At 46.0% G+C, this 15,168-nt stretch overlaps 1 protein-coding gene across 1 annotated transcript in view; it reads right to left on the bottom strand.

The window, feature by feature from the left end:
* Positions 1–15,168, bottom strand: part of LOC146823050 (uncharacterized) — a 216,942-nt gene that overhangs the window by 102,390 nt on the left and 99,384 nt on the right. The window contains exons 12-15 of the mRNA XM_085607254.1: positions 7,616–7,669; positions 4,532–4,585; positions 4,363–4,416; positions 585–638 (exon numbers count right to left, since the gene is read on the bottom strand). Coding sequence (XP_085463380.1) covers positions 585–638; positions 4,363–4,416; positions 4,532–4,585; positions 7,616–7,669 — 216 coding nt within the window. The remainder of the gene's footprint in view (positions 1–584; positions 639–4,362; positions 4,417–4,531; positions 4,586–7,615; positions 7,670–15,168) is intronic.

Below are 15,168 nucleotides of genomic sequence, written 5' to 3' on the forward strand. Positions count from 1 at the left end.
GTTCGGGAAAAAAAGTTTAAAAATTACTAATTGCAAAAATAATGTAAAAATCATGAAATGAAAGCAGATGATGGCGTCCTACCCCGGCACTGAGGTGAAGTACTTTCTAAAGGATGTGTAAATGTGCAACAGCAACATAGTGTCACTCACAGGGAAGAGAGGCAATGGCTGAATTGGAGCAGCCCATTGTCCCATTCTGTAAGTGGTGTTGTACATAAAAGTATTTTATCAGGATTTTTTGGCAGAATAAAATGAGGGTGGCATGCAGCTAAAGGATATCCATTTGGGTAAAATATGATATTCAAGGGAACAGAAAGGTAGAATTTTTAATCGGTTGGTTGAACCTTGGACTGGGCTAGTGAATAAAGTCACATTCTCTGCTGACTTGATGAGTATATGTGATACATTAAAAGGATTTGAAATCACTCTTTTACCTCACCGTGCTTAAATTCATGCTGTGACTGACCTGGACTTATACCACATTCCACATTATGATGAAATGTACAGAATGCATGGATTTGCCTGACTATTACAGAAATTATAGAACCAGTACAAAGAAAAGAAAAGAGTGCCGCAGAAAGTACCTTTTGTCCTTTTCTTCCCTGGGGCCCATCTCTTCCCTGGGGACCTTGGGAGCCCTGTAGGAAGCAAATATAAAACATGGTGGCATGAACACAAAGTCATAGAACTTCTAAACTGCTTGATATGAAAGCCCAGAAACAAACAGTGCGCAGAAGTAAAAGTGCCCCGACTTGATAGATCTGTGAGTTATACAAATATCTTCCTATATGCAGTGTGTCAGAGACCTTAGCAACCCCGGTCATTAATATTAGTTTGGACATCCTTGGCACAGCCTTATTGACTGATGAAATGGGGAAATGAGACCTTTGATCATTCTCAAAGTTAGCAAAGATTTTGAAACTACTACCATTGTACGAACCTAGAAGTCCGTCTTAGTTAATAACCTTTTAATATTATTTCTTGCACTCTGGCTCTAGATGCGGCACATCAGCCTGCACTGATGTAGATGGCACTCTAAATAGGGCAGACGAGACATCCACCTTTTGCAGATGTGCCAGGATGTGGCGCAACAGTCAGGCCTGCTGACTGTGGAGCGAGGTAACCAGGTTCGAGTCTCTGCGTCAGCTCAACATACTATGATTCTGGGCAAATCACTTAGGGGCTCATTACAATGGCGGAGGGATTGCACCCACCAGCCCGACAGTGGCGGTCCCTCCGCCATCTGCAAGCCCATTTCCCCCGCCAGATCAGGATGGCGGGGAGAATCGTTCTGCAAGCGTGGCGGGCGCAAAGCCCGCCCGCCACGCTTCCGCCACAGGCAATCGTAACGATTGCCTGGCGGAGCGGATAAGGCCGTGGATACGGGGGTGGTGCCTCGAAGTTACCGCCAGCCCGATCACAATGCTGGCGCCAGCCAGCCTTTCCATGGCGGCTCCACCACTATGGAAAGGCTGGCGGAGGCTGGCTTCGGGGGGCCCGTTACGGGCCCCCTAGGGGGGGCAGTTGTGCACTCAGGGGTACCCATGGTACCCCCCTCCATTTCCATGCACAAGGTGGCAGTCACCGCGCGGTGTCCACCACGTTGTGCAGGGAAATGCACAACATATCCATTTGACATTGCAGCGGGTGCTGCAGCCAGCAACACCCGACGCAATGTTAAATTGCCAGATGCGACCGCCGCAGTGGCGCTCGCTTCATGATTAGGGGTGCGGAACCGCCGCTTGACAGGCGGGCGGTCCCGTTACTGCTAGGATGGCAGGCGGACTCAAGTCCACCCGCCATCCTAATGACCCCCTCAATATCCCATTGCCTACCAAAAAATATTAATGTGTCCTTGTGTAATGTAACTGGTGCTCATGTAAAGCACTCCAAAACCTTCAGGTCGAGTTTGCGACATATAAAATAAATATATATATCAGACCCTCCAGGATTTCACGATTTCGCGGTTTGCCGCGAAATCGGCACTTTTGTAAAAATGCAGCGATTTTACAAAAGTGCCCGCGAAATCTGCACTTTTGTAAAAATGCCGCAATTTTTACAAAAGTGCCCGCAAAATTGGTAATGAACAGCCCCTGGACCTGTTCCCGTAGTTGATGATGTTCCGCCCCCACAGGGGCATCGATAACAATTCCCCAATAAACTCTTCTCCCCTCAATCAGGTCACCTGCTGCCATACACTTCTGTGAGGTGGAGGCAGCATCTGATCTACTCAAGACATCTGATGGCCAAGCAAACCGGGAGCGCTCTCTACTCTGCAGGATCCTGATCCAATATTAATAAACGACCTGATCCAAGCGGCCTTGAAGGCATATAAAGCACAAGGGCAAAGAGCAACTCTGTGTGTTGCAGACCTGTGGGGTATCGCCAGCGCCTCTGACCTATCGCGGAGACCCTGATTAATCCCATTTAAAATATTAGGAGTGCCCCCGTACCTACGCCTTTCCAGTTTCATTGATATGATGATAAAATAATAATCTTAATTTATTTATATAACATTAATTTAAAGGTCGACTTTTAAGTGCCATATTTATTTAGGGCTAGTATGTGTGTGTTTTATTTTTTTTTATTTTACTTATATGGTTTTATAGGTTTTGTCCCAAATGAACAAAATATTGATTGATAGAGAATATATTTTTACATGCCAAACATTTTCAAGGCTCGGCTCGTGCATGGACTCTCCGAGCCAAGCCTGACCCTTAGCTCGGCTCGTGCCTAATTTATTGGCTCGCTCACCTCTGCTTAGTAGAAATATTGTTCCTGGGCAGAGTTAACATGTGTCTTTAATTATTCTGCAGTAAAACTAGGGGTTACCAGGGATTGTGTGCTAAATTCTGTATATTAGCTTGTTACAAATTGAGGCAAACGCAACAGGATTTTTTACAAATATTCTTCCCTTCTGCAAATCAGGAAGTAAGCTTTGGGATGTGGGAAGAAGAATCCAGAAACATTACGAGCTTTAAAATAAATGGGCAGCGGTAGGATTTCAAAAGGTTTGCATACTGATAAAGTCAGTTATTTTTCTCACAGTGGGCATCTCGGACCTGTTCAACTGGCCATGGCCTGTCCACGAAAGCGGTGTCCAGCCGCCCTCAGACTCTCAGGCGAGAAAAGGGTTAAGGATTTGCCAAACACCGGTCCCGCGATGTGTCAAAAGGTGTGATAACTGCTACCACCAGAGAGTTCCTTCTGGCTTCCCGTGGAATTCGTGAATTATTCATAAAATACCACCCGTTAAAACATATTTGTGCCGCTAAATTTGCTAATCCAAGCCGCAGTTTCCTGGGGGGTCTGTGTGTATATATATATATATATATATATATATATATATATATATATATCCAACTCTAAGAAAGACCAAAAAACTGAAGTTGACATTTTTTAACATGTGCAGAGCCATCAAGGCATCTCGATTCCAATGATCTTGACGATGGAACATTATGGCCCTTCCAGAGATTTGAGCAGTTGTTCTTTAGCCTCCATTTTATAACATTATCGGCTCATGCCCTATCCTCTTTTGCCTTTGGTTTACAGGTATATTTTTCTCCATGCAACAGCACTGCTGCAGAAACGTCTTAGGCCTAATCACAAACACGGCATTGGTGCACAAACAGTGCAGATACATTTGCATTACTTTTTCAACATTCGTTGATAAGGAATGGAAATAGTTGTATTTGCAGAGGGAAAAAAATGTGGAGTGAACAGATTTAGCTCTGTTTTTACTATCTATGTAACAAGGAATAGAAAAATACATGTATTTGTTTTTTTTTTTTAAACGAACTAGAAGTCTTTGTTTATGGCAAAATCACTCTATTTTATATTTCATCACATATGAAGCATAATAAGTAAGGTGAGATCGGTTTGCTTTGCTTTTAATGGTTATTCCTGGATTAAAATGTCTTTTCTGAGACTTTTGTGACTGATTTATAATGATTTAATAACAATATTTGGACTGCATATAATTTCATAATCTTTGTTCATTTTGACCATACTGCAAAAATTGGCCTGTAACATGGACACGAGCATCATAACCTGTTGTCTCCCTTCGGTTTGAAACAAGAAAGAAATTAGTACAAATGTATCCGCAGTGTAAATGTTCTGTGATACAATCCTTCTACTTTCAATTGGCATTTATTTATAATGTATGTTTTAGAAGCGTCGTGAGAAAAATGCCTGCAGTTGAATTTGACTGACGGCATCGTAAAATAATAGAAAGATGTTACTAGTTAAGTAAATATGAGAGAATTTGTGTATAGTTTTTGTATAAAATATTTTGCCCATTCCTTGAAAATGTATCATTATTTACTCATCAGCCTCGATGTTTTTTTGTCATGGGGTACCTACCTTCCCACCCGGTGCTCCATCCAAGCCATCGGTACCGCCTCTACCAACCACTCCCTGTGAAGAAAGGGCAGAGGTTACCGCTGTCTGTCTCCCAAATAGGGACAGTCACAGTTGCCAGCGCTATACTGTGGGCACCGAATGCAAGTGCCAGAAATTGTAAATGACTCACTGTTGTCCCCTTCGGTCCAGGCTCCCCCCGAGGACCAGGCAAACCGGGATCACCCTGAAACAGAAACAATAACACAGGTTACACACAGATCCTGCATCGCTGAATGTCTTCATGTGAGCACTTATGTGAATGCACAGAGGCAGAGAGAAGGCATGAGTTCAGCCCTCACAAGAGCAAGTAGCATGATAGTTCCTAAACCACGAGACTGGGTCAGGAAGGAGTAACAGAAATGTGCGTACTATGTAAAATGCACTTGGTGACCAGTGGGGGAATATAGAAAAATATAGTGAAATTAATTCTCTTAGCAACTATTGGAAAAGGTAAAACAAGCAACCAAAAAAAAGCTTTCCTTTAGATTTAAAATCACGAATCTTTGTTCCTTCTGCTGCTTCACCATAACAAACATGCATTGGCAAAGTTAACAGGCCTGCCTAATAACTGAAATGCAAGGCAGGCTTATTGGTTTTTGCAAAGTTTATTTGTAACCATTGTTGGCAGCAAACCTCAGGGCTCCATGGAGGTAAGTCAGGGACATCATTATTTTAAGCCTGCTTACGAAAAGACTACGGGGTCTATTAGGATGGCTGTCGGATAGCCGGCGCCAGTCCCATTAGCATGGCGGTGATGACGACGGCGGTGAGATTTTCCGTCCGCCACTTTTCCGCCGGTAGCAGTCTGCACGCTTGCCTGGCGGGTAGATCTGGACCGCTAAAATGGGGCTGGTGCTGGCTCCGCCGGCATGATTATGATGCCGGCGGTAGCCAGCCTTTCCGCAGCGGTGGAACCGCCATGGAAAGGCATGCGGAGAATGTCTCCCGGGGCTCATTGCGGGCCCCCAAAGTGTTTGGGGGGGTGTTGGTGCACTGGGCATGTCCCTGTACCAGGTGGCAGGCACTGTGCAGTGCCTGCCACGCAGTGCAGGGATATGCTGAACATGCTTTTTTGGACATCGCGGCAGTGCTGCTAGCAGCAGCATCCCCCGCAATGTTAAATGCCGCGATCGTACAGCCGCGGTCGGATTTCAACTGCGGAGTATAGTAATTGGACCGGTGGTTATGCCGCGGTCCTAGTGGGCGGTGTTTTCCCGCTACCATGGCGGTCGGAGAGATTTTCCGACCACCATCCTAATAGACCCCTGTGGGCGTGATTTACAGTTTGGCAGTTAGGATACCCTGTCTGCCAAACACTTGCTCCGCCTGCCTTATTTAGAGATGAGTAGACCCTACGCTTACTGTAAACAGTTGGCTATGTCAATGCAAAGCTTCTTCTAACGGCCTGATGGAGTAGGGGCACTGGAGGAAGGGTATTGCAACATCCACTTATTTATGGTGGTTGGTGTAATGTCCTTATCTTCTATCCATCATGAGGACCAGAAAACAAAATTAATGAACCCCCAGTGGCAGTCATTAGTTTTGTTTTCCCGCTTTAGGAGTTTGTTTCTGACATAAAAGCAAAAGTTGAAGGTTTGGTGGATGGCCGTCAATACTATCGGAGGCCGTCCACCAAACCTTTTGTACCCTGAAGGAAACATTTGATGGCAGTTCCTTTCAAGGTACAGAAATGACCGCTGGGCCAGCAGCGATCTCTAAATCTGAAAGATTGTGTACCATCGGGATAATGGAGGTAATGTCCTCCGCCATCCCGATGGATACTACTCCCTCCGTCAAACTTAAAAGCGTTGTCATGAAAAGGCTTACAACTAAACCTTTAAAACATGACTTCTACAAGCATAACAGCCACACTCCCATCCATCGGTGCCCCATTACCACGAGAGTTCTTGCGCATGTGCCCATCTGTAACTACAGCACTACTTCATCTTTCTTTTACATGGTTTAGAATTCAATGCTTATAATCGTTGGATAGGAGCGACTGGATAGGAAGCCATTGTCTGAAACCGAATTCTGCATAAGAGTATGGTGTTGGGGTGCAGAGATGATATTCGGCCTTTGCCATGATGGTCCTGGAGATGGGAGCCAGTCAAGGTGTATGTAAGGTCGTTCAGCCTGGGCATTGAGCCCTTTGTGCCATCCATTCCGGCCTTCTGTGCTCCCCTCTTTTGATGGTGTCAGCAGTATAGTGCAAGTCCTTTTTCAGACTTAGTCTCTACTTCATCAAAACAATGTGTTTCTACCTCTGGGGCCTATTCACAACGCTATTTTGGGTATGTAAAGTAATACGCATGTAGTACTCTTTCACTTACTCTTACATGCCTCTATAAATTAGCCACAAAACATCTGAAATATGAATAAAATGGGAATATTCAGGAATTCATCGAGGACAATTAGTTGAAATAGAAATGGCTGTGCCCTCTTTGCTGTTTACCTAATATGGAGGGACTTAAGAGTGTGTAAAAGAGTAGTCCTGTAATACTGCTTCCCATACTCATAAATGTTATGTGAATCGGCTCCAATGAGAATAATTTCCACTTTGGAGAAAACTTTCCAATTGACTTATTCTCTTAAGTGTCTTAGCAGGAGTGCAGTGAACCTTTACTAACAACGCACCCTCGTGGTGTACCAACAATGTATAAACATAATACAAATATCGTAGTAGTAAGGAGATAGGTTACATGGAATGGGTGCAAAAACTCTCAAAGTTCAGAAACCACGGCAAGAATTAAGTTAAAAGACTAATGAATCTTCTGATCATTACAAAACTAATTAGAGGAAAGGACTTTTGATATCATAATTTGTGAGTAAACTGCAAGAATAAAATGTTGTTTTTTGTGGCTGCAGCAGGAGGTAAGGATACAAAGGCAAAGGTGTCGATGTATTGTTTATATAATGTCAAGTCACAACAATGAATGTGCCCCTATTGGTGCTTGCCCTTGGCAATTTGAGTGGTGCTTCTTTAAATCAAGGTATATATATTTTAAGATACATCATCAACTAACGCATTACATGTTTTTCCAATAACCTATTCAAGGGGTTCCAATTAATATCTGTTAATCGCGCCACTGTAGAATAACATTATATAATTTTGATTATTAGTCATTTTGATTTTAAAAAATCATTTTGGAGAAGTTTTTGCTGAAACCAAAAAATAGTGGAATGAGACTATTTTGCAAAGAAAATGTCCCTTTACCTTATTGCCCAGGATCCCTTCTTCACCTCTCTCTCCAGGAGGTCCAACGTAACCCTTAGAGAAAATACAGACAGCATTACCACCCTGACTGCAATACATAGATATATATTTTTTCCACCTTGGCTGCAATACATAGATATGTATTTTTTACAAGTCAGTCAAAGGTAAACATTTGCTTCACCTTTTGTCTCACCATATGGAAAATATTTTCTGTTGTGGTTGAACCCTGAACTCCACATTGCTGGTTGCTCCCTACCAGTGAAGATATTTAATATTGTCTTTGACGTAACTATATTTGTGCACGTTTCCACCATGAAAAACTAACTGTATGAGGATATTCAGAAACGTTCAGATCTGGGAATACTCATCTACTTTGCAGAAAGACCAGTCCAAACATACCCCCCATACACACACTCACTCCTTACCTTAAATTTGTCATTTTACAAATTCCACCTGCAGGCTGAATTTCCGCAGTAGGTGCAATTGGTGATGGGCCGGTCAACATAAATTTGGCAACCAGTTTGGTGCCATATTCGGTGTAATAATTTACCTACAAAATTTCAATATCTGCACCTTGAATTTTTGTGTATTATGGAAGTTTTGCTTGAATTGCAGATTAAGTTTATTCTTGAATGTGTGCTGTTTACTTTGCTCCACCAAGTCTCCATATGGTTTGCACAACAGAAACTCCTTGCTAATACACTCTTACAGCCTCCCTAGAATGAGGGTCTAACTCATAATATAATAATTCTCACAAGTATAACTCCTCCCTCAGACGTTTATCCCTTAGAGACACCTAATTCTGCCATGCCGCCTGTTATCTACTAGCTATTCATTTCTTTCCTCCCTTACTCTGAAATTTGCTTCACCAAATTCTCTATTACAATCCTTTGTGCTTGTCTGGATAAAGCCTTTGTCTTTCCACTGAATTCAGTGATGGGCAGCATTAGCTCAGCCCAAATTGGCTACCTCTAGATTCAAACATGCAATTTTCTTTAGGATTTTATCTAGCTAAGGCACATTTTAGTGTGCCTTCTGGCTATACGCTATTGTTTGACCTGTCATGCCATTTTTGTTGATAAATGATTTGCATACTCACCTCTAATGAGTACCAATCTAAGAACCTAACTTGCAATCATAGAATCGCCTACAAACCACGCCCTATTGCATATCCTATGCTGTACCCAGAGAAGTCTTTGTTTTGCCTGTGCCTTTCAACTCAATTACTCCTAAACACTCCTTTTCACTTAAGTACCCCTGGATCTTGATGTCTACCTCCTTCCCTTCAGTCTTTACAGGTCTCTCAAGCTATGCCTTTTGTCTTCCGACTGCTCTTTTTACTCATTTTGTCCACCTATGACTGTGAACTTGCAAATCATTGTATGAATCATTGGAATAGAGTCAACCCGGTTAAAACTCAACTGTGTCATAAATAAAAAATGTAATTACCTACACACTGAGTGCTAAATTTACAACATTCAATGCCTCCAGTCGAAACTTTTGCCTGCATAAATGTGGGAATCGGTGTTATGTGTAAGTTTCCCAAACATGCCCTCGGCTAGGGTAAACACTTCACTCCAGGTCATTAAGTATACTGCCCCCCGTCCTGATCTCTCCATCTACAAATCATTGTTTTCAGGTGTGCCTGCCTCATCACTCATACAACCAGAATGCATTAGGGTATCACATTAAAGTTTACCACTGGCAACAATGTCTATAATGACGTGAGAGGGGGGTCACCATGTCCTCACCTGGTGTCAAACGAAGCAGCTCCTTCTGGGCAACTATTTGATAAGGGTGTATCAGAGATGGCTTGTCCTTTATAAGTATTGTGGCCTCAGTGAGCACAACAAAACCTCTCTCTACACCTGCTTGAATTAAATGTATATCACCAAATAAACTGCATCCTAATGTCGGTCATAAAATTAACCTGATTAGTCCAGCATAAGGTTTCAATGAGCAACTTAACTAGAAAAGTATTTCTGGTGGCCATCTCTAGTATGTAGACAATTATGGGGACTTTATGCAAGCACTATACGTTTTTCACCTTTTAATACGCAAGTTCACTTCTGATCCCATCAGAGACTATTTTTTATAAATATGAGAATTACTTTGGTGGTCTCCACCTGATTACTAGAGGCTATGCTCTGCCTCCTGTGGCAGTAACACATCTCCCAACGCAAGAAACCCTCCCATAGTTAGGCACACCTGAACATGTAATGGCTTCTGACACAATGGAAGAGCTAAGGTATATCGGAGCTGGAAGATCAGTTGCACCCCTTGTGCTAAAAAGAGTCCTCACTTTCCTCCCAGAGGGAAGAAGGAAGGGCAGTCATGAGGATTTCCTTCCTGTTGCCACCAGCAATGTGCATAATGCCATTAGGAGAGATGTATTAGCAGCTACCCCTTGATATAGGGTTTCTTTCTACTGTGCTCACAAACTGTTAGGGGACTGAGACCAAAAATGGTCTCTCTACATTTGTTTCTTTCCTCACATAATACAAACCACAAAAGAGCGAATGAGACTTACAAAGGTCACAATTGGAAGATTCAACAATTCTGGGAGACCTTATGGACCTTACCAATATTTTTCATTAGTCAAAGTAGGACCTTAATCAAACCCACTTGAAAATCAATTACAAAATTTGAAATGCATGGTGTCACACACCCCACTGGCTGTCATGCTTCATCGTTGGCCATCCTACCTCGCCTCCACATTCTCTAGTGGTAGGTCGGCTTCACCAATGAGACAACTGGCAGCCTATAGGGGTGATGGTTGGGGTGGGTTCCACACAGAAAAAATTAAGTTTAAAAATACCAGGGACCCTAACGAAGGAGGTACCTTTATTTGATTGTGAGAGTGACAGGATGATTTTTTTTAAAAATGTTTTTTAATTGAGCAACGCCTAAAGTGCTTTTGCTCACTCCCTTAAATATGGTAACATTCACTTACACCTGATTGGCATATATAATAGTCCCTTTCAGAGTGTATTCCATATAGCCAGGGCCTATAAATCACATGCTACTAGTGGGCCTGCAGCACTTATTGTGTTACCCACTTAAGTAGCCCCTTAAAACAAGTCTCAGGCTTGATACTGCAGCCTGGATTCAGTTTTAAACTGCCATTTTGGCTTGCAAATATAGCCTGTTTGCCAAACCTAAAACTCCCCTTTTATTGCATATGTCACCCCTTAGAGTGAGTGACTCCTATGGTAGGCCCTAGGTAGCACAAAAGGCAGGGTGTATTGTAATTAAAAGAGTGGACAGGTACTTTTAAGTTTTACACGTCCTGGTAGTGAAAAACTCCTAAGATGCCTTATTTACTACTGCGTCATAGGGTTGCCTTATTGCATTTAATTAGTGCTAACTTTTGATTGGGAACATAAGAGCATTTCATGTTTGGTGCCTGTGAAATTGCTGCTTTTAAAAAGATAGCATTTTCTTGCCCTAACTATTTGGTGCCTGTAGCCACTCCTGGGTCAACTGACTGGGTGCAGTTGGGAGTTGGACTTTGTTTATTCCTTCCAGACAGCCACACAATAAAGGGGCTAGGTGTCCTTGGATGGGCCATCAACTAGCAGGATGTGGGAGGCGGAGCTGGGCACAGTACCACTTGCAACTGAATAGGTTATACTCTGCCTTCACACAAGGGACTTGTTACCACTGCATTGTCCCTGAAGCCAGCTTGGAATCAGTGGAGTCTGGAAACTTCACGCACTTCAAAAGGACCTTTCTAGAAATTTCTCATAGTTCAAAGAAGGCACCACGTATAAAACAGGGACCCTAAGATCCATTCTTCAGTTCACTTTCTGGACCGGCAGAAGGACTCTCAGAAGACTGCCTGATGCTGTGGCCTGCTTGTTACTCGCCTGCTTTGCTGCACATCGAAGGACTACTTTGTTGGCTGGAGTCTGCCTTGAGCACACAGAGGCCAGGCCAGCTGCTTAAGCCCTGCTTCATCACTTGAACCCAGGACTATCAGAGTGATTCCAATGGCTAGTTTGCTGGCCTCTTGAACCGACCCTCAGTGACATAAAAGGCTCCAACCATCTTGAACCCGCACCTGGAACCCTAAGTGAGTCCTGACCCCCCCATGGGGTGCCCCTCCAGTCCTAATTGTTATTGTTAAGTGCTTTTATAACGCGCAATAGCTACTCCAAAGAGTGTCCCAGCGCAGAACCAAGAAGAGTCTCTAACTGCACAACCAGCATCAATGGGAATAGATGAGTCTTTAATATTTTCTTAAAAGCTAACGGGTCTTGAGTGTTGCGCAGTGAAAATGGGAGGGCAATCCCAGCCTGGGCAGCCTTAACAGCCAGCGAACAGCCACCCAGCTTGTGGCGGAAGAAGCGAGACACCCTAGCTAGAAGGAGGGCAGAAGATCGTAGTTGTCTTAGCGGGACATAAAAAGAAAACCGTTTCTGTAGGTAGGCGGGCCCGTGAGTGTAGAGGGCTCGGTGAGCAATCACCAGAGATTTAAATTTGACCCTATCCACTACGGGAAGCCAGTGGAGGGGGCGGAGATGGACACGCACACTACTCCTCTTAGCGATTCCCAGGAGCAGCCTAGCGGCCGCATTCTACACAGCCTACAGTCTATTCAGGGAATATCCAGGGATGCCAATATACAGCGCATTAGCATAATCCAATCGAGACAGGATTAATGCCCGAATGACCGTCTCTTTGGCAGACCTAGGAAGGAGAGAAAGAAAACTCCTTAGTGTTTTAAGGTGGCCGAAACAGCTACCAGAGATCTTTTTCACCTGAACAGAAAAGGAGAGGTTGTCCTCAAACCACACTCCTAGATGTTTTGCGGATTTCCCATTGGAGGTTGGAAAAGGGAATCCAGGAAGCCAGATCGTATTTCTGAAATCAGGGGAAAAGTTGCCGTAAAGAAGGATCTCAGACTGGTCTGCGTTACACTTGAGTTGTGCCATTGCAAGCCACTCAAAAACCGAAGACAAGAGGGGAGGAGCCTAGCGCGCATCCAAGATGGTCGCGTGAGCACAGGGCTCCCCGGACCCTCGCTGTGCTCCTCGGAATTTATCCTGAATCTATCCTGACCCGGTTGATGGAATCTGGGAGACGAATGCTGGCTGAACACTACACTCCTTTCGGAAATCAAATCGGACCTGGCAATCCGGAGTTATGGTGGTTTGAACTTTTGAGGCCCACCCTACGGCAGTGCCCGATGCGAGGGTGATCTGTGGAGCCGGGGCGTAGTTGAACAACAACGGCAGCGGAGCGGTGCCAGTGGCCGTCACATCACTTTCGGTTTCACTTTTGGTCTTTGAGGGGCTGGACTGTGGACTTGCCTGGTGCGACTGGGCTTCCATTTTGCCTTCGCTTGATGCCGGTGGCTTCGTCTGCTGCCAGTGTGCTCATTGACGGTGGTCCCTTCGCTCCGCCATATTGCGGCCTGTGGTGCGACACACGTCTGCCTGGTCTGTGCCACCTCGACGCTTCCTCGGTGGTCCCCTTCGGCGATCGAGGTTCTCATGGGAGGCAGGGGAGACCCCGAGAGGCGTAAGACCAAGACATCCCTACGTGGGGGACCGGTCCAGACGAACAACATGGACCGCTACACTCAGGGTAAAGGATCCCCCGGGACAGCCAATGTCCCCCCGGATGACACCAGTGGTGGCCCGTCCGTTTCTCCGGATCTGTCCCTGCAGGACATCATGGGCGCCATTACGGGCATCAGAGAGACCATCGCTACACAGTACGAGGCCTTGGCCCGTAAAATCGACACAGTGGCCATTGACATTACCCTAATCCGGGCGGATCTCTCTAAGACCAACGAGAGGGTTCAATCGCTGGATGTGCGGACGTCCTCCCTTGGGACGGACGTGTCGGACCTGAAGGCCACTCTCGGCGATCTCAAGTCAGCCAATGATCTGATGGCCCGGCGGCTGGAAGACTTCGAGGGACGGGCCCGCCGCAATAACATCCGCGTCATAGGCGTTCCGGAGTCCTCCGATAACCGCCCGGTTGATCTTCTGGTCGAGGAGCTCATCCTCGAACATCTTGCTCCCGCTGGCCTGAGTAAGTTTTTCGCTGTGGAGCGGGCCCATCGAGTCCCAGGTGGCCGGCCGCGACCGGGTGCCCCCCCGAGGCCTATCGTTGCGAGACTTTTCCACTACAGAGACCGAGACGCGATTCTGCAGGCCTCACGGGTTCATGGCCCGGTCCGACATGAGAACTCGTCCATTAACTTTTTCCCGGACTTCACCCAACTTGTCCAGAAACAGCGGATGGGTTTCCAGGGGGTGAAGCGGCGTCTCCGGGACCTCGGTCTCAAGTACTCTATGCTTTATCCTGCAAGGCTCCGAGTGGAACATGAAGATCGGACTACCTTTTTTGACTCTCCTGTGACTGTGAGTGACTGGCTGGATTCGCTGCCAGACCGGGGTGACCGGACTGGGCCCTCTGCCGGCACCGAGGGTGGTGGGTCTCCTTTGGAGTGACTTATGGTCCCGGACTCTGCCAGGTTGTACTGTTCGGCTGGGTTCTACTTCTTTTGTGCATTTTGTTTCACTATGTTGTGTGTGGGGAGCGGGCGGGGACGGGTCCCCTCCCTCCTCCGGGGTCTTTTCGTAGAATGGGGTTTGTAGGGCGACAGGCACACTGCAAGTTGGGGTGGTTTTTTGAACCGCAGGGGTGCAGGGTGGGGGGTGTTGGAGTTGGGGGGGGGTTGGTGGGTGGGTGGGGTTGTTTGCATTTGTGTTTTTTGTTTTCAAGGCAAAGTATTGGCTATGGTTCATCCTTGGGTGTTGAGCTCTTTGCTAGGGGGCCCTTGATCTACTGGATGGGATGGGGGGAGACGGGTTGAGATTGATGTCTTGGAACGTCAATGGATTGGGGGACCGTATCAAACGGGGTGTTGTGCTGCAATATCTGCGTCGTTTGACTCCTGATGTGGTGTTCTTACAGGAGACGCATCTGGTTGGCAACGTTTGTCGGGCTATGAACAGGGGGGGGATATCAACTTGTGGCCCACTCTGGTTTCACCACTGGTTCGAGAGGGGTGGGCATTCTCTTGCGAGCTTCACTTCCATTGGAGATCACCAGGGTGGTCCCAGACGATAGAGGGCGCTATGTGGCTCTGACTGGGAGGTGGGAGGGGCAGTCCCTTTCCTTGATCTCAGTCTATGTTCCCCCGGGCCTCCAGAACTCCACCTTCTCAGACTTGGGTCGTATGTTGCTTGGGCTTCCTGACAGTCTTTTGCTTATGGGTGGGGACTTTAATTCGGTTGTCTCGGGTGACCTGGACCGTCATCCGCCCAGGGCCCTCCCTGCTGCCCAGGCGTGGCTGGGCGGGCTCCTGGAGACCTTCGGTCTGGTGGACTGTTGGAGGTTAATGCATCCGGCACAGTGTCAGTACACCTTTCACTCTGGGGCCCATGGGAGTCTCTCCAGACTGGATTATTTCCTTATGCCCGCGGCCCAGGCTACTCGGATTCAGGAGGTCAAACACCTGGCCAGGGGTATTTCTGATCATTCCCCACTGTGGTTGCTTTTTGACACCGGGTTGCGGTCCGCTGGGCGGATCG

The sequence above is a fragment of the Triturus cristatus genome, chromosome 5_2 (assembly GCF_964204655.1).
Source record: "Triturus cristatus chromosome 5_2, aTriCri1.1, whole genome shotgun sequence".
NCBI lineage: Eukaryota > Metazoa > Chordata > Amphibia > Caudata > Salamandridae > Triturus > Triturus cristatus.